General features: G+C 39.3%; 1 protein-coding gene and 1 non-coding gene across 4 annotated transcripts in view; both read left to right on the forward strand.

Moving 5' to 3' along the window:
- Xpo1 (exportin 1) overlaps window positions 1-19914 on the forward strand; it is a 55801-nt gene that overhangs the window by 21405 nt on the left and 14482 nt on the right. For all 3 annotated transcript variants that reach the window (XM_048352853.1, XM_048352851.1, XM_048352852.1), the window contains exons 5-12: window positions 8563-8624; window positions 9026-9070; window positions 10142-10323; window positions 13287-13335; window positions 13656-13775; window positions 16152-16280; window positions 17467-17625; window positions 18880-19077. In XM_048352853.1, the coding sequence (XP_048208810.1) occupies window positions 8563-8624; window positions 9026-9070; window positions 10142-10323; window positions 13287-13335; window positions 13656-13775; window positions 16152-16280; window positions 17467-17625; window positions 18880-19077 (944 nt within the window). The remainder of the gene's footprint in view (window positions 1-8562; window positions 8625-9025; window positions 9071-10141; window positions 10324-13286; window positions 13336-13655; window positions 13776-16151; window positions 16281-17466; window positions 17626-18879; window positions 19078-19914) is intronic.
- On the forward strand, window positions 17011-17112 carry LOC125356965. The gene has a single exon (XR_007212002.1). It is a non-coding gene; the product is annotated as a small nucleolar RNA U13 (small nucleolar RNA).

Consider the following 19914-nt stretch of genomic DNA (forward strand, 5'->3'; position numbering starts at 1 on the left):
TGAGGAATTGAACCCAAGGCTTCAGGCATGCTAGGCAAGCACTCTATCACTAGGCGACATTCCTGGTCCTCTTTGACATTATTTTAAAGGGAATATTTCTTTAGATAAGTTAGACTGCGAGACTAAGTTTCTGTGTGTATTAAACTTCTATGTGTGTTTATATTTACGTATATATGCCCATGCATGCACTGTGGTACTGGGGCTTCAACTCAGGGCCTGAGCACTGTCCTTGGCTTTTTTTTGCTCAAGGCTAGCACTCTACCACTTGAGCCACAGTACCACTTTCTGCTTTTTCTATATATGTGGAGCTGAGGAATCGAACCCAGGGCTTCATGTATATGAGGTGAGCGCTTTAACACTAGGACATATTCCCAGCCCCTATCCCTGAGCCCAACTCCACTTCCTAATTTTTGTTTAATTGGAGATGAGTCTCCATGATGGCTTTGAACAGAAGTTCTCAGATCTTAGCCTTTTATGTATCTAGGACTAGAGCCTTGAGCCACTGTCATCTGTGGGATGTAAGGTCCAATCCAAAGTCACAAAAGGGAAGGAATCAAAAACAACAAAAGAGTTCAGTTTAGAACAGTAACAGTTTAACAATGTGAAACTTTTCCTTGAGTATATGGGCTAAATTAAATTAGTACTGCTAAAACAATAAATTGAGGACTTATCATAACACCCGATAGTTCCTGCTAGTATACATATAAATAGAATCATGGGAGCCTTCCATATTATCTAATTGTTGTATGGCCTAGGTAATTTATTTAATGAGCCAAAAAATTAAAATGCTATCTCCATATTCCATTCTTAACTCTAAACAAAAACCTAGGGTTGTTTTCAAGGCAGATTTAGGGGTTCCTGTTACTTAAGCCACACTTGAGGAAATCATCTCAACTTTGGATGTTATCTCTCATCTGGTACATGAAACTCCAGCAGATTCAATATTGGCATTCATCCTCTGTCAGACCTTTCACATGTTCTTCAAATGAATCAGATTTGGAACCCTCAACCCTTTCTGTGTCCAGAAAATAAGCCGTGGAATCAGTTGATTTGATGCAGACCTTTTTCTTCCTTGCCACATTAGACTTCTAGTTGCCATTTGGGTTGGGTAGAGAAGATGGGGAAGTAGAGACATTGCTTGGCCTGAATCTCTAACAGTAGAGATGTAGAAGAAGCAAAACCATAAGAAGATCAGCTGTGGACTGCAGGCACTTCCGCCTCCCCTGGTGTTGGTGATAGTTGAATTTGGGACAGCAGTCGTACTCTGGGAGGAGTTAGTTGAAAATGGCATAACTGTTTGGTTTGAATAAATCTGTGTGGGTAGGAGCAGTGCCAAAAGCAACAATCCCAGCCCTAACCTGGCCACCATCACTGTGCCCACCTCCACTCTATTGGGGTGCAGCGTGTTCCTCTGGCTGCTTAGGTGCGTGGAGATGGCGTGGGGATGAGGTGGCTTGGGCGGGCGCAAATGAGGTGGGTGAGACTGATTTTCTTTTAAGGTAATGGAGACAAAATTTCAAAGTCTGAGTGTTTGCTAGTGAAATCTTTTTTTTTTTTTCCCCGAAATGCAAAAGCAAGGCGAGCTGCTCGTCGGGCCTGGTCCTACACTCCGACGCAGCGGAGGTTAGGAGGAAGGTCCCGAGCTGAGATTTCACAGTGCTAGTGAAATCTTTAAAGGTCCTGTTGCAAATAATGGTTTCCTTTTTAAAAATTTGCCTATCCTGGGACTTGAATTCAGACCCTTGGTGCTGTCTCTGAGCATTTTTTGCTCAAGACTAGTATTGTGCTACCATTTGAATCATAGCTCCACTTTTTACTTTTTGGTTAATTGGCAGAGTCTTGTGGACTTTCTTGCCTGGGCTGGCTTTGGGAACTTAGATCTTCAGATCTCAACCTCTTGAGTAGCTAGAATTATATATTACAATTATGAGCTACCAGTGCCCAACATTTTGTGTGGTATTTAAAAGAATACAACTTGGGCTGGGGATATGGCCTAGTGGCAAGAGTGCCTGCCTCATATACATGAGGCCCTGGGTTCGATTCCCCAGCACCACATATACAGAAAATGGCCAGAAGTGGCGCTGTGGCTCAAATGGCAGAGTGCTAGCCTTGAGCAAAAAGAAGCCAGGGACAGTGCTCAGGCCCTGAGTCCAAGCCCCAGGACTGGCCAAAAAAAAAAAAAAAAAAAAAGAATACAACTTGGGCTTGGAATATGGCCTAGTGGTAGAGTGCTTGTCTTGCATGCATAAAGCCCTAGGTTCGATTCCTCAGCACCACATAAAACAGAAAAAGCCAGAAGTGGCACTGTGGCTCAAGAGGTAGAGTGCTAGCCTTGAGCAAAAAGGAAGCCAGGGACAGTGCTCAGGCCCTGAGTCCAAGCTCCAGGACTGGCTAAATAAAGAAATAAAGTAAGTAAGTCATTAGCAACTACTCCCCGAGTGTCCTCCAGAAGCCTCTCTTTAAAAAAAAAAAAAAAAATGAATGCAACTTACTTGAGCTTAACTCAACTTTATGTTCCTCCATTTTGTTCAAGTCCAGGTGTCTAATACATTGTCTTTAGCCAACACTGGCCTTAAAATTTTTAATATTTTGGGAGAGGATACTGTTAGGTGTTAGATATTAGAACTAAAGAAAAATTCTTTTTTTTTTCCCCCCCAGTACTGGGCCTTGGACTCAGGGCCTGAGCACTGTTCTTGGATTCTTTTTGCTCAAGGCTAGCACTCTGCCGCTTGAGCCACAGCGCCACTTCTGGCCATTTTCTATATATACGTGGTGCTGGGGACTCAAACCCAGGGCTTCCACTAGGCCATTTTACCAGCCCCAGAAAAATATTCTTGTCTTATTAGCCAGGAATGTGCTCCAGTGGTCAGCTTCCTTGTGTTTGCCTTTATACAGCTTTAAAAAATAATTGGCACATGTGGAAAGTTGTATATGGTAAATTACACAATTTGATAAAGTTTGACTTAAGCTTCAATAATCTGGACCTATTGGTGATTATCTTCACTGTGCTTTTCTCCATGTGCTTGTCATCACTCACTTGTAGCTAAAAGTAGAATAGGTAGGTCATAGGCAGATTGGTAGGTAATGATGGTGTGATTTTTTTTTTTACAGTCTTTCCAGTAATATCTCAGCATACTTCACATTTAGAATGGATATTTAGCATGGTCCGTGTTTTTAGTTTTGGCTATTATAGTGTATATATAATGGAGTATAGTTGTTTGGTTTTTTTTTTGTTTACTTATTGTGCTGGTTCTGTGGCTTGAACTCAGGGCCTGGGTACTGTCTCTGAGCTTTTGTGTTCAAGGTTAAGACTCTACCACTTGGAGCTACAGCTCCATTTCTAGCTTTCTGGTGTTTAACTGGAGATAGAATCTCAAAAAACTTTGCTGCCCTGGCTAGTTTTGATGGGAGATCCTCAAATCTCAGCAGCTTTAATTTACATTTCCTTAATGGCTAGTGTTGTGCATCCTTTCACATAAATCCTTCGGGGGAATTTGATCATTTTATTTTTCTTTCAACGTTCTGTTCAAATAATGTTGCACTCTTGTTGTGGGGTGTAGTGTGAGTACTGGTGCTTTCCCTTAGCTTAAAGCTGGCATGTACTACTTGAGCTATAGCTCCACTTCTGGCTGTGTGTGTGTATGTATGTATGTATGTATGTATGTATGTATGTATGTATGTATGTGCACACATGTGCTGTCCTGGGGCTTGAATGGAAAGCTTAAGTGTTCCTGAGATTCTTTGTTCAACACGATTGATTATTGCTCTGTAACTTTAGCCACAGCTCTACTACTGCCTTTTTAGTTGTGATTAATTGGAAATAAGAATCTCACAGACTTTCCTTCATATGCTAACTTCAAATTTTGATCCTCAGATCTCAACCTTCTGAGTAGCTTAAGTAAGATCACAGGCATGAGCCACTTGTGCTGAGTCTGCTGTTCCAACAACTATTCCATTTAGTGAAGAGTTGGGATGATATTTCATGTTTCCTTGGATGTATAAGGAAAGCAAGCAGATAACTGTTTTAGTGACTGTCTTTCTGAAACTCAGTCTAGACAGATGTTTGCACTAACCATTTCAGTAACAAATGATCTTGAGCAAATCTATTTTGTAGCTTAGAGTCAACCAATAATTAAAGTGAAAATTATTGTAACTTCTTCCCAGTGATTGTATTGTGTTAACTCATGCCATCACCTTTGCAATGTACGTTTGCAGAATGTTTTAAGGCCTTCTGTGTTCCGTGGCATGTGAGATTAGCTATTTTCAAGGAAGAATTAGAATGTACAACTTCATTACTAATAATTTGTCCAAGCATGTGTTTTTTCCTGTGTTTAGTTGAAAGCTTTTTCATAGTGTGTCACTGAATCATTCAGGTGCTAACAAAACCTGATGCCTTCGGTTGGAAGTTTTCCTTCCAAAGAAATTTGAAACCTAATAGGCTAGTATTACTTATTTTCACTATTTTAAAGGATTTTAATGAATCCTCTTCATTAAAAAAAAAGTAAGGGGCTGGGAATATGGCCTAGTGGCAAGAGCGCTTGCCTTGTATACATGAGGCCCTGGGTTCAATTCCTCAGCACCACATATACAGAAAATGGCCAGAAGTGGTGCTGTGGCTCAAGTGGCAGAGTGCTAGCCTTGAGCAAAAAAAAAAGCCAGGGACAGTGCTCAGGCCCTGAGGTGACGGCCCAGGACTGGCCAAAAACAAAAACAAAACAAAACAAAAAAAAAGTAAGTTTCAATAGTGTGTGTATGTGTTTACCCTGTTATCATATAGCTAGTATTTGCGAATCTAGTATTTACAAAGCATTCTTAAGGGATATATATATATATATATATATATTACATATAATACAGCTTGACTGTTGTTCTGGGAATCAAACCTAACCCTTGGACATGCATGGCAAAGCACTCTGTCACTGAGCTCTACACGTATAGCTCAACACTACAGTACTTTACCTGATAATGGGACTCTCAAAAACATTTTCAGAGAAAATGATGGAAGAGATGAATTTGATCAAGTTTCATGTATACATACATAGACACATGAAACTGCCTTGTACAACTCATTGATATTAATGAAAATAAGGGGGAAAAGTAAAAATTAGAGTTGGGTTATTAAGGATATGTGTTAAGTCCTTCAATTTGAAGAATGTACCTACCATAAGCGGCCTTCAAAATAATGATACAGGGCTGGGGATATAGCCTAGTGGCAAGAGTGCCTGCCTCGGATACACGAGGCTCTAGGTTCGATTCCCCAGCACCACATATACAGAAAATGGCCAGAAGCGGCGCTGTGGCTCAAGTGGCAGAGTGCTAGCCTTGAGCGGGAAGAAGCCAGGGACAGTGCTCAGGCCCTGAGTCCAAGGCCCAGGACTGGCCAAAAAAAAAAAACAAAAAAAAAAAAAAAAAAACAAAATAATGATACACATTTTTTATCATAGTGTATTGGGATTTGCATGACTAATACTGAAAAAGAATAATAATTCCAGCCAGATGCTGGTGGCTCACATCTGCAATCTAGCTACTTACTCAGGAGGCTAATATCTGGGGAATCACAGTTCAAAGCCATACCAGGCAGGAAACTCCATGAGACTCATCTCCAATTAACGAGTAGAAAACTGGAAGTGGCACTATGGCTCCAAGAAGTAGAGCGCTAGACTTGAGCTTAGTGATAGTGCCCAGGACCCCACAGTTCAAGCCCCATGATCAACAACAACAACAAAAAAAAGTATTTCTAAAGCTGGGTGTCAGTGGTTCATGACCATTAATCTTACTCAACAGGCTGATCTCTGACGTACAAAGCCAGACTGTATAGATAGTTAGCAAGAAGCAGAAAATGGAGGCCTGGCTCTTAATGTGGTAGAGAGTCAGATGTGACCAGAAAAGGGTGAACAAAAGTCAGAGGTCCTAATAAGTATTGCTACTCCCCCCACCTCCACTCTACCCCAGTAGGGTGGAGTACAAAAGCTATTTATATTCCCAGTACAAAAATACATATTCCACGTGGTCACTATGGCTCACTAATTCCAGTCAGTAGGTAGGGATGAAAACCCAAAGATCATAGTTAATACGGGTAAAATGAAGATCCTAAAAATAACTAAAGCAACAAAGGGGGGCCAGCGTTAGGGGATTAGTTCAAGTGGTAGGGTACCTGCCAGCAGGAGGAAATCCCTAAGTCTAAACTCCAGTACCTCCAAATAAGAATTAAGTTCAGGCTGCTAACTTTGAAATTGAATTTTAGGAGATGGGTTGTTATCAGAAATGTAACATCAGGCCTTGGGAATTTAAGTATACACCGTGTCACCAGTTTAGGATGTTTTCATTGATGTTAAGATTAGAGTCTTGGGGAACATTGATCAGTAGAATTCTAAGTTGACATATGAATTTTAGAAACTTAGTGCTATAGTAACCCGTGGGTTACCCACGGGTTACACATACACACACACAAAAAAAACTTTGAGGAGAACTCATGGTTGAAATGGGGTGTGTGTTCGTTCATTCATGCACTTGAACTCAAGACCTAGGCACGTTAAATTTTTTTGTTTTGTTTTGCTTAGAGGTAGTGTTCTTACCATTTGAGCCACAGCTCTCCTTATGGCTTTTTTTTTGGGGGGGGGGGATGGTAGTTGGCCTTATGTAAATCATTATAGAGATGGTTTAAGGGTGGATATGGGTAGATTGTAGGCACAATAGATCATAATTCCAGAAAAAATGGTGAAAGTAGAGTTTAAAAACTTAGGCACTGTTCCTGAGCTTTTTTGCTCAAGGGTAGTGCTCTACCACTTTTTGCTACAAAGGTACTTCTGGTTTTCTGGTGGTTAATTGGAGATGTATGGGTCTCACAGACTTTCTTGCCCAGCTGGCTTTGAACCTCTCTCGATCTTTTACATCTCAGCATCTTGAATAGCTAGGATTTCAGGCATGAGCCACCAGCACCTGGCTCTTATCTCTAGTTAATCATTCAAAAAAAAAAAAAAGAAGTGGAGCTGTGGCTCCAGTGGTAGAGCACTGGTCTTGAGCAAGTAAAAGCTCAAGGACAGTGCCCAAGCCCTGAGTTCAAGCCCCAAGATGGCACCATAAAAAAAAAGAGAGACTTTAGAGAAACATCCCTCCTTTTTTAGACCCACTCTTTTTCTTTTTTTTCATTTTTATTTTTTTGCCCTGGTCTTGAGCAAGTAAAAGCTCAAGGACAGTGCCCAAGCCCTGAGTTCAAGCCCCAAGATGGCACCATAAAAAAAAAGAGAGACTTTAGAGAAACATCCCTCCTTTTTTAGACCCACTCTTTTTCTTTTTTTTCATTTTTATTTTTTTGCCAGTCCTGGGGCTTGGACTCAGGGGCTGAGCACTGTCCCTGGCTTCTTTTTGCTCAAGGCTAGCGCTCTGCCACTTGAGCCACAGCCCTACTTCTGGCTTTTAAAGAGTTTTTATTGGCGGGGGGGGGGGGGGGGGGAACAGCCCTGGGGCTTGAACCCAGAGCCTGGGCATTGTCCCTCAGCTTCTTTTGCTCACAGCTAGCACTCTACCACTTGAGCCATAGTACCACTTCTGGCCTTTTCTATTTATGTGGTACTGAGGAGTCAAACCCAGGGCTTTATACATGCTAGGCAAGCACTCTACCACTAAGCCACCTTCCTAACCCTTAAAGAGCTTTTTAAAAAAAATTTTTTTTTGAAAATGCTAGAAACAGGAGTTATAGTTACGTAAGTCAGGCAAAAGCATACATTTCCTTTCAGACAGTGTCACCCCCTTCCTCTTTCCAATTTTTCCCTCCCATCCTACCCACAAGTTGTATAGTTCATTTTCAACATACTGTCAAGTGAGTACCATTGCTGCTTCTTTTTTTTTTTTTTTGGTCAGTCCTGGGGCTTGGATTGAACTCAGGGCCTGCGCACTGTCCCTGGCTTCTTTTTTTGCTCAAAGCTAGCACTCTGTCACTTGTGCCACAGCGCCACTTCTGGCCATTTTCTATATATGTGGTGCTGAGGAATCGGACCCAGGGCTTCATGTATACAAGGCAAGCACTCTTGCCAGTAGGCCATATTCCCAGTCCCCCATTGCTTCTTTTGTTTGCCCTGTCCCTCCATTTCTGTGCCTCCCCTTATATTCCCAAAGACATATAAACCAGACAAAAATGAGCTTTAATGATAGTAATGAGCAAGAAAGTCCATGAGACCATCCATTAACATGCTTACCCCTAGGTCCTGAAGATCTATTGCATGTGTCAAAAGTATTTGATGGGTTTTTTATTCATTATGTACATTTAAAAATATATATACTCTTGGTTTTTATTCCAAAGTATTTCTGATAATCATTAATGAAGCTTGAATTCTGAAATGAGAGACTATACAAAATTTCTCTCTAATGGAAAAATAAAACTATGCAGAACAGCTAAAATACTGGTTATAAAATGTTAGTCAAAATAATTTTGCTGACTTTTCTCCACAGGCAAGTTTATGTAAAGGAAATAGATTATCTGGTGATTGGTATAGTGTAGCCTCGGTTATCATGAATAACTTGTTTTGATATTTGTTATGACATAATGTACAATTTTTTTAATAGGAATAAAAAAGTATGTTGTTGGCCTCATTATCAAGACATCTTCTGACCCAACTTGTGTAGAGGTAAGAATTAATAAGTTTCTTTTTTAGATTGCCCAGTCATTTAGATTTTGTTTGTTGTGGTTTTTTTGGTTGGGGGGGAATCGATATTGAGGCTCCAATTCAGGGCCACCTAGGCACTGCCAGAGAGAGCTCTTACTCAAGGCTAACACTCTACCACTTTCAGCCACGGTGCCACTTCCAGTTTTTGAGTGGTTACTTTGAGATAGAGTTTCACGGGGACTTTTCTGTCCCCATGAAACTGGCTGGCTTCAAACTGCGATCTTCAGATCTCAGCCTCCTGAGTAGCTAGGATTACAGGTGTGAGCCACTGGCTCCCAGCTCAAACATGCACTTTTATAGAACTGTTTTTCAGGCAACTCTATTTTAGGCTGTCATTTAATCTGATCTTTTTTTCTCCTTAGAAAGAAAAGGTCTATATCGGGAAATTAAATATGATTCTTGTCCAGGTAAGCTTTTCAACTTTCCTCAAAAAAAAAATTAAATGTTTCTGTAATCTTTAATATTTAAACATAGTCTTCAAACCTACTTTTTCAAATCAAGTAGGTTATTAACTGTTGAAGCTAATAACCCCTGCAGTGGTCTACTAGAATTTAGTATTAATTTCTGGGTAAAAATCATTAAGTATTATAAACCTATCAATATGGTATTAGTATCAATCACCAGGTTTTTGTGAGGCTTTTGGATTCTTCTTGACTCATTTCTTCAAACATGCATTTTTCCTTGTTGCCTATATCAATCTTCATTTATATATTTGCCTTGATTTTTGGTATCATTGTAATTGATCTGCATACCATCTTTTGTAAATTTTCTGTGCAGTCTAATTTTAAATATCTATATTGATCTGTTTTCTCTAGTATTGTGACACAAGTATTTGTTCTCCCCAAAGAATATAGCTACAGATATGGTACAATTTACTAACCCATTAAGCTTTTAGTAAGCAGATGATTATTCAATCCTACTTTTACACAAGGCAGGTACAAAGCCCAGTTCAAGCCCCAGAACTGGCAATAATTAATTAATTAAAAAATTTAAAAGGGCCGCCAGTGGCTCATGCCTGTATTACCTACTGAAGAGAACTGAGAACTGAAGATCTCAGTTTGTAGCCAGCTTAGGCAGGAAAGGTAGGTCTCTTACTCTCCAATTAACCACCAAAAAAGCCAGAAGTGAAGCTGTGGGTCAAGTGGTGGAGCACTAGTCTTGATCTAAAAACCTCACATACAGCTCCAGGACCAGCACCCCCAAAAACCCAAAACAAAAGAAAAAACTCGTAAATAGAGGTGTGGATAAAACTGTAAAATACCAGCTCTGAGCCACAGAAGTATAGTTAGGGCACACAAAAAATACACATGGCTTCTTTTGTATTTTGTTTTCCACCTAGTGTGTGATATAGTCATTCAGTAAAGGAAGATAGAAAGTGATTAATGTTTAGTTCTATTTGTCAGTATTGTACAATTTCTTTGAAGGTTTTTTTTAACTGCTTTTGAGAAAGGAAATTAATACTTCATGTCTTGTTTTAGATACTTAAACAAGAATGGCCTAAGCATTGGCCAACTTTTATCAGTGACATTGTTGGAGCAAGTAGGACCAGCGAAAGTCTTTGTCAAAATAATATGGTGATTCTGAAACTCTTGAGTGAAGAAGTATTTGATTTTTCTAGTGGACAGATAACCCAAGTGAAAGCAAAGCATTTAAAAGACAGGCAAGTAATAATTATGTTTTGGAATTTCAAAAAAAGTTTTCAAGTTATTCCAAGCAATTTGGAGGTAAATTATAAATATTTACTGAAGTATAATCAGCAGTGTTTTCAATTACAAGTTGAAAAATAGTTATAAAGCAAATTAAATGTGACGGATATAAAAGTATGTAATGTTAAGATGTCATACTTCGGGCTGGGGATATAGCCTAGTGGCAAGAGTGCCTGCCTCGGATACACGAGGCCCTAGGTTCGATTCCCCAGCACCACATATACAGAAAACGGCCAGAAGCGGCGCTGTGGCTCAAGTGGCAGAGTGCTAGCCTTGAGCGGGAAGAAGCCAGGGACAGTGCTCAGGCCCTGAGTCCAAGGCCCAGGACTGGCCAAAAAAAAAAAAAAAAAAAAAAAAAAAAAAAAAAAAAAAAAAGATGTCATACTTCTTTGAGATTGCAAGGAAATCATTTATGTTCAAATGTCATCTTAATTTGTACTACCCCTGCATCTTGTCAGTTCCCTTATATCGTATGGAATGTTCCAGGCTTTACCTAAAGTAGTAAGTAATCTACATAAACTGTAGGTGTACATTAATTGTTCCAGTCATTAAGAACACAACAACCTTTTACCTTTAAGAGATATCTAAGGCTGGGAATGTGGCTTAGTGGTAGAGTGCTTGTTTAGCATCCACGAAGCCCTGGATTCGATTCCTCAGTACCACATAAACAGAAAGAGCCGGAAGTGGCATTGTGGCTCAAGTGGTAGAGTGCTAACTTTGAGCAAAAAAAACTTAGGGACAGTGCCCAGGCCCATAGTTCAAGTGCCCAGATTTTAAGTCCCAAGACACCCCCCCCCCCCAAAAAAAAAAAAAAACACAAAAAAACACCAAAACCAATGTTTGTTTTCTGTTTGTTTGTTTGTCAGTACTGGGGCTTGGGACTCCGGGCCTGAGCACTGTCCCTGGCTTCTTTTTGCTCAAGGCTAACACTCTTATCACTTGAGCCACAGCACCCCTTCTGGCCTTTTCTATATATGTGGTGCTGAGGAATGAACCCAGGGCTTCATGTATACAAGGCAAGCACTCTACTACCAGGCCATATTCCCAGCCCCCAAACAATGTATTTAACTCAGGCGTATCTTGTGCTTATAATCTAATAATTGGGAGCATTGTTATAGGTCAGTCTGGACAAATACATAAGTCCTCAAAATAATTCCAAACAGGAAAAGTTTACATTTTTACCCTCTTTTGAATTATAGAGTACTTTTAAAGGATTGGATATGTAGTTGTACTCTTCCATTTATAATAGGCTTACTTTGTTTGACACAGTTTGCATAGTGGAATGAAGTCTTAGACCAGCCCACCTGAAACAAATCATTCCTTGTTCAGGGTGGGTGTGTATACTGTGTGTGTCTACATACCCTATTTAGCCATCTCATTACAACCTGTACTTTTGTTAGTATTACAATAGTTAGGTTTTATTTAAGTAACCCTTATTTTACTTGATAATGCGTTCAAAGCCGAGAAATTGTCCCAAGAATTCAGATAGGACAAAGAAAGTACTTTTTATTTAAGGTAGGAATACATTGGGACATTTTGAAAGAGTTTACACAATTGTTCTGATTTATTATTTGTTGTTACTCTTACTGTGTTTCAGTTGGTATAACTTGATAACAAGAGAAAGGATCAAAATTTATAGGGTTCAGTATATTCATGGCTTTATGCATCTTCTAAAGGTCTGAATATTCTTTGCTGAAAAGGGGTACAATCTACCTTTTAAAGACACTTAATATAAGTTTTGGGAAGCCTTACCATTTTTGACTTCTTAAAGGGACTAACCTGATTTACACCATTGAAAGAACTACACTGTTAGAATAGTTTGTGTTTTCTTTTTTTTAACATCCCCCCCCCCTTTTTTTTTTTTTCCCGGCCATCCCAGGGCTTGGACTTAGGGCCTGAGCGCTGTCCTGGCTTCTTTTTTTTTTTTTTTTTTTTCCTCAAGTCTAGCACTTTACCACTTGAACCACAGCACCACTTGGCTTTTTCTGTTTATGTGGTGCTGAGAAATCAAATCCAGGGCTTTCATGTATGCTAGGCAAGCACTCTACCACTAAACCACATTTCCAGCCCCTCTTTATATACCTTGTAAGATAGGAAATGTATTGTGACAGTAGCAGTTTTGATAGGTAAATCCTTTTTTTTTTTTTTTTTTGTGCCAGTCCTGGGGCTTGAACTCAGGACCTGGGCTCTGTTCCTGAGCCTCTCTGTACTCAAGGCCAGCCCTCTACCATTTGAGCTACAGCACCACTTCCCGCCTTCTCTGTTTATGTGGTACTGAGGAATCAAACCCAGGGTTTTATGCATGCTTGGCAAGCACTCTAACCCTGAGCCACATTCCTAGTCCTAGGTAAACCTTCAAAGAGCAAATGTAGCTAGTTGTTGGTCACTATACTTCTATAATCCTTATCTCATTAAATGGTCATGGAAAGTGATTATAATTTGATTTGAGTGTTTTTTTTTTTATTTTTAAGACAGTTTTGCTGTAGTTTAAGCTAACCTATATCCCTCTTAGTAATTCAGGATGGCCCCAAACCCATGATCCTCCTTTTTGAGCCTCCTCAGTGCTGTTGTGATATGAATATACCCAGACTATACCTGACTCTTAATTGTAATTTTTAATGACTTGCAAACTTTATTGATGTTTTACATATGTTCTAATAGAAACCATCTGATTGACCAGATTGCTGAGGTTTTTCATTGAGCTTTTTGTGACCTTGAGGGGAGGGTCTTAATTTTTTTCTTTGTTTTTGTTTGTGAGAAAGTCTGCCATGTAGCCCAATCTATCCTTGAACTCCATCTGCCTCTAGTGCTAGAATTACAGATGTGTCTTTCATTGAGTTATTCTTTTTTATTAAATTGTATATTACTAGGGTATATTTCTGTCTTATAAGCCTGATGTGTTTGTTTGTTTTTTTAGCATGTGCAATGAGTTCTCACAAATATTTCAACTTTGTCAGTTTGTAATGGTAAGTGCTTTAAATTTCACTTTAAGATTATTAACCAGGTGTTGGTGGCTCATGCCTGCAATCCTAGGTACTAAACAAACAGATTTGAGGGTTATGAGCCTAGGCAGGAAAGTCCATGAAACTCCAATTAGACTATTGCCAATTAACCACCAAAATGCTGGAAGTAGAGATATGGCTCATGGTGTAAGAGCACTAGCCTTGAACACAAAATGCTTAGTAACTACCCAGGCCCTGATTTCAAAGCTTAGGACTGCCCCCCATCCCCTGAAAAAACAAAAAATTAGTGGAAAATAATTATTAACAGATATTTTTGTTACCAGGAAAATTCTCAAAATGCTCCACTTGTACATGCAACCTTGGAAACACTGCTGAGATTCCTGAACTGGATTCCACTGGGGTATATTTTTGAGACCAAGTTAATCAGCACATTAATTTATAAGGTAAAATGAATTCATTGCAGTTCTGGTCACTAGTACAATAATATCCTTTTGTCTTGGAAACTGTTTGTTTCCTTTTATTCAGAATGGTTGTAGCTAGTAATTGTTTCTCATGAATCTCAAAATCCTGAGGCTTGGTTGGTAGCACATACCTATAGTACCATCACTGAGGAGGCAGTTGTGACTTTGAGGCCAGACTGAGCTGTATAGTTAGTTCAATGCCAACCCAAACTACATAGTGGCACCTTGTCTCAAAATTCAGAGAAAAGATGCCAAAGCACTTGCTCAGACTTGGCAAAGCAAAATTAAAAGCAGAAAACAAAACAAAAGAAAAATCCTATTATTATTCCATCATGTGGAATTTTGAAAGATATAATGAATAAGGTACATATTGAATAACATGAAAGGAGACTTTTGTAACTTTGTAATACTTTTTATTTTTAGTTCAAGGTCTGTGGACTTTTTCATTTTGGGTTTTGTTAAGTTTTGTTTTTTAAAATTCTTTATGTTCCACAGTGATCCTACCTCAGCCTCTGTGTGTGGGATAACAGGTGACACCAATTCATTTCTGTCACTGTCTGTCTCATCATGCTGATACTGGGACTTGAACTTAGATTTCATGCTCTTACTTGCTTATTTACTCACAACCAGTGCTCTACTACTTGAGCCAGTCCTCCTGTCTACTTCTTATTTTTAGTACTTAGCAAAATGCCATCTACAAGTGGCATACACAACTTCCAATCCTGCTTATGCTAATTATCCCTTAAAGACTTGAGCAGTCAAAGTGTTGGGTCTTGTTCATGATATCCTTGAAAGTCATATACTAAGTTGAGCACATGTTTGTAAGTAACTTTGCTTTTCAAATGACTGGACACATCAGAAGAAAGTATATTATAGCTGGATATGGTAGTATTTGCCAGGTTTGGGGAGAACGGTCTCTAGATCTGTTATGAGCCTGGGTAAAGTTAGGTGAGACACCATCTCAAAAAAGTACAGAATGGTGCTGGTGGCTCATGCCTGTAATCCTAGCTACTCAGGAGGCTGAGATGATGGTTGGAAGTCAGGTCAGGCAGGAAAGTTCCTAAGATCATATCTCCAATTAACTACAGAAAACCAGAAGTAGCATTGTAGATCTTAAGTGTATACTGTGGTAGTCTGGAGCACAAAGAGGTTCAGGGACAGTCCACAGGCCCCAAGTTCAAGCCCCAGGACTGGGGGGGGAGTACAAGCTGGGTGCTGGTGGCTCACACCTGTAATTGTAGCTACTCCGGAACTGAGATTGAGGATCACAGTTTGACCTTAAGCTTGATAGAGTTCATGAGACTCTCATCTTCAGTTACAAAAAAGAAATACAGGGCTGGGAATAAATCCAGAAGTGGAGCTATGGTTCAGGTAGTAGAGCACTAGTCTTGAATATAAAAGCTCAGAGGGCCCTGAATTCAAGCACCAGGACCAGCAAAAAAACAAATAGTACAAACAAAAGGGCTGGGGACATGGTTCACGTAAAAGAGCACTTAGCCTAACACTTGAAGTCTCGGATTTGATTGATACCCGTTACTACAGAAAAGCCCTTTTATTCACACACAATGAGACAAAGGAGGGATATACTCTTAGGTGAGGAACACAAAGGCACAATAATGTGGATCTGATCATAAAAAATATTGAAATGAATTCCAGGAAATTGAAACAAGAGGTATTTTCTCTTTGTTACTGTTTCTGTTTTCTTTTTGTCTTGTTTATCTATAGTCTTTGAGAGAGTAAGGAGGAGGGCACAGAAATGGAGGGAGAAAGGGTGAACAAATGCAGCAGTGATACGCATTAGAAACAGTTGAAAGTGTGGTTGGGGGAAAAACTGGGAGAGAGAGGGGCTGGGGATATGGCCTAGTGGCAAGAGAGCTTGCCTCGTATACATGAGGCCCTGGGTTCGATTCCCCAGCACCACATACACAGAAAACGGCCAGAAGTGGAGCTGTGGCTCAAGTGGCAGAGTGCTGGCCTTGAGCAAAAAGAAGCCAGGGACAGCGCTCAGCCCTGAGTCCAAGCCCCAGGACTGGCCAAAAAAAAAAAAAAAAAAAAAAAACCTGGGAGAGAGAAGGAAAAGGTGATCTTGTGGGAAAAGAACTGTACTCTTTACTTGACTCACATAACTAATTCCTTTATAATAACGATAACAATGTTCCGAAGGCATTTAGTATACATTGGTAGATTATAAAGTTAACAAAATGTGTGTGTGTGTTGATGCACAAAATAAATTTCATCACTCATCCATTGTTTCCTTGTTTTCGATAACAGCAACTTCCCTGTGTTAATTTCAGGTATTTTGTGTCATTTAATATTTTTGCTTTTCTCCCTTTTTTTTTTTAATTTTTGCAAACATAGTTCCTGAATGTTCCAATGTTTCGAAATGTTTCTCTAAAGTGCCTCACTGAGATTGCTGGTGTGAGTGTAAGCCAATATGAAGAACAGTTTGTAACACTATTTACATTGACAATGATGCAGCTAAAACAGGTAATACACTGGTATCCTGCAAATTGGGTCACGTTGAACTGTGTTATCACAAATTGCTTTTATATTTATTATATAAAATCTGTAGTTATTCTTTTTTTTTTTTTTTTTTGGCAGTCCTGGGCCTTGGACTCAGGGCCTGAGCACTGTCCCTGGCTTCTTCTTGCTCAAGGCTAGCACTCCGCCACTTGAGCCACAGCGCCACTTCTAGCCATTTTCTGTATATGTGGTGCTGGGGAATTGAACCCAGGGCTTCATGTATACGAGGCGAGCACTCTTGACACTAGGCCATAGCCCCAGCCCCAATTTTTTTGAAATATATAAGAAAAATTTGGAAACTACTGTGAGAACTGCCCTCAGTGTGTTTTTCTGATTGCTAGTGAAACCTCAAACTTTGAGAAGTTCTGTCCCAGCATGACTAATTGTCTCAGAAGTAATTAGGAAAAACAATTCTAATGCCATATTACTATTTTTAAATCTGGGTGGATTGACTTTTTGCATTTTCAGTGTCACTTAGCAGGGAAAAGTTAAAACATTAAAAGCAGTTACTGCATTATGTGAAATGTGGCTCTTCCTATCCACTGCTTTTCTATTTTTCTTTCTTATTTTGAATCCAGTAGTTTGAATCCAGGGTCTTAAGTATTCTATGTATCACTTGAGCCACATCCTCAAACCTCTCTTTCTCTGGCTTGGTTTCTTTCCATTTCTTCCTTTAGAAAAATTAAAATTCTGAAACTTTACAGTTCTTAAGTGTGGCAATTAAGTTCTCACATGCCTGTGTGACATGTGCCTCCCTCAAACTTTGTTACAACACAGGCATGTTACCCATCTGATGTGAAAAGAAATAAAAGAAAAAAATCGATCCAAGTTATATAAACAGTATATCAGACCTAATCTTAGAAGATGGATTTTGAGGGGCTGGGCTTGCCTAAAATGCATGTAGCCCTATGTTTGACCTCAGTACCACATAAACAGAAAATGCCAGAAATGATGCTGTCAATTAAATGGGTGGTAAGAGCACTTGAGCTCTTGCTCAAAAGGAGCTCAGGGACAGTGCCCAGGCTGTGAGATCAAGCCCCAGGACTAGCAAAAAGAAGGAAAAAAAATAATTTTGTAATCATAGAGCTTAAAATAATGTCTTTTATTAGGTTTATAGGATAGACAATAATAATCAACTTTAACTTTACAGATGCTTCCTTTAAATACTAATATTCGACTTGCATACTCGAATGGAAAAGATGATGAACAGAACTTTATTCAAAATCTCAGTTTATTTCTCTGCACCTTTCTTAAAGAACATGGTCAACTTATAGAGAAAAGACTTAATCTCAGGGAAACACTCATGGAGGTAACTGTTGTGGATTCTTGGTACCTGAAATTTGCTACATAATAAAACAAAAGCTATAAACATGTGCCTTTCTTCAAAGATGCCCTTTGAGATTTCTTCTTACCTTTTCTTGTGCATTATAAGCCATTTCCTGGTTTTGTATTTTCTGTAAAGCTAACATTAAACATTTATAATCATATTTTCACTGGACTTGGTGACAAACTCCTGGGAACAAAAGTATGTGGAGGAAGATAGAAATTTAAAGGTCAACTTGGGCCACATAGTGTGAGACTGTCTTAAAACAATTAGATTCATTAGGCATGTTATTTCTAAGATTGAAAATTCAAAGACTTGAAGTAATTGAGATGTAATTCACATAAGCATATTCATGAAACGGATGCAATTCGGGGACATTTTAATGCATTTAACAATGTTTTGTTAGTGTAACCCAGTTCCAAAGAATTTTCCTCAGATAAGAAGCCATGTACCCATGAAATTGGCCCATTCTAGTCTCCATTTACATTCTAGAAAGAACTACATTGTTTTCTATCTCTGTATTTTCATGTTACACTTCATATAAATTAAAACACATATATGACCTTTGTGGCTTCTTGAAGTTAACATGGTAACATGGTGTTTTCAAGATAACTGCTATAACCTGTATCTGTAATTTACAGTTGAATATTCATTCCAGTGGATGAACATACAGAATAGCACTCTGCCACTTGCCACAGTGCCACTTTTGACTTTTTATATATATGTGGTGCTGAGTAATCAATCCCAGGGCTTCATGTATGCAAAGCAAACACTCTACCACTAGGCCACATTCTCAGCCCATATTTTTACCTTTTTAAATAAACAAAATGTGAACTTAAATATGGCTTAGTTGTAGAGTGCTTGTCTAGCATGAATGAAGCCCTGGGTTTGATTCCTCAGTACCATATAAACAGAAAAATCTAGAAGCGGCGCTGTGGCCTAAGTGATAGAATGTTAGCCTTGAACAAAAGCTCAGGGACAGTGCCCCGGCCTTGAGTTCAGGCCCCAGAGCTGGCTCCCTCACCCCCCAAAGAGTGGTTCATGGCTTCCATGTCTCAAAAAGCAAGGTAGGTATAGTACTGCACATCTGTTCTGCTAGAGTAGCAGGAAGATAGCCAATTTAAGTCATCTTGAGGTACATATTAACATGCAATCTCAAAAAAGAATAAAGTGGCAAGAGGCAGCTTGGAGTTGGCCAGAGTGTTAACAATTACTTAATGTCATTGATTTTACACGTAGGCCCTTCATTATATGTTGTTGGTATCTGAAGTGGAAGAAACTGAAATCTTTAAGATTTGTCTTGAATACTGGAATCATCTGGCAGCTGAACTGTATAGAGAGAGCCCATTTTCTACATCTGCTTCTCCATTACTATCTGGAAGTCAGCATTTTGATGTTCCTCCCAGGAGGCAGCTGTATTTGCCTGTTTTGTCAAAGGTAACAGTAGAAAGGTTGAATATTTCTATTGCATATTTTAATTTTGAACTAAATGAAAATGCTTTCACTAATGTTGTTTGAATTGATAAACTGCAAAAGGAATCAGGCAACTTCTAAACAAATTTTGAATATGTACAATAGTTTAAGAGCTGCATGTCTCAAAGTATAATCCCTGTCCCAGCATCATTATCACATTGACTCTCAGCCAACCTACTGAATCAGTCTGAGAATGGTAAATAGGAAACTGCTGTAAAATATGCTTTAAAACAAAACAGTGTTGCCATGTTATATTTAAATTCTCTTTGATAGTTTAGCAGGGTGACAGTGCTTAAATAACACTTAGATACTTCGGATGTTGAAATATCTGAGGATCGAAGTTTAAATTCAACCTGGGTAGCAATTCTGCAATTAACCAGCATAATACAGAAATTGAGCCATGCCACTGGCTAACACCTGTAATTCTAGCCAATGAAGAAGCTGACATTTGAGAATTGCATTCAAGAGTCAGCCCGAGCAGGAAAGTCCATGTGACTCTTAACTCCAATTAACCAAAAATCTAGATCTAAGTGCTAGAGTACTAGCCATGAAGGAAAAGGTTAAGGGACAGCATCCGGGCCTGCACCTAAAATAAAAAAGGCCAGAATGTAGAGGTGTGCCACACAGGGTAGAATACTAGCCTTGAGTAAAAAGTAATAGGCCAAATGCATGAGTCTGGGAGTTCAAACATCAGTACTGTCTGACACATAGAGGCAAAATTGTTCATTGGTCGTGGGGCTTGAACTCTAGGCCTGGGTGCGATCCCTGTGCCCTTCAGCTCAAGGTTAGCACACTGCCATT

Source organism: Perognathus longimembris, chromosome 8 (genome assembly GCF_023159225.1).
Source record: "Perognathus longimembris pacificus isolate PPM17 chromosome 8, ASM2315922v1, whole genome shotgun sequence".
Taxonomy (NCBI): domain Eukaryota; kingdom Metazoa; phylum Chordata; class Mammalia; order Rodentia; family Heteromyidae; genus Perognathus; species Perognathus longimembris.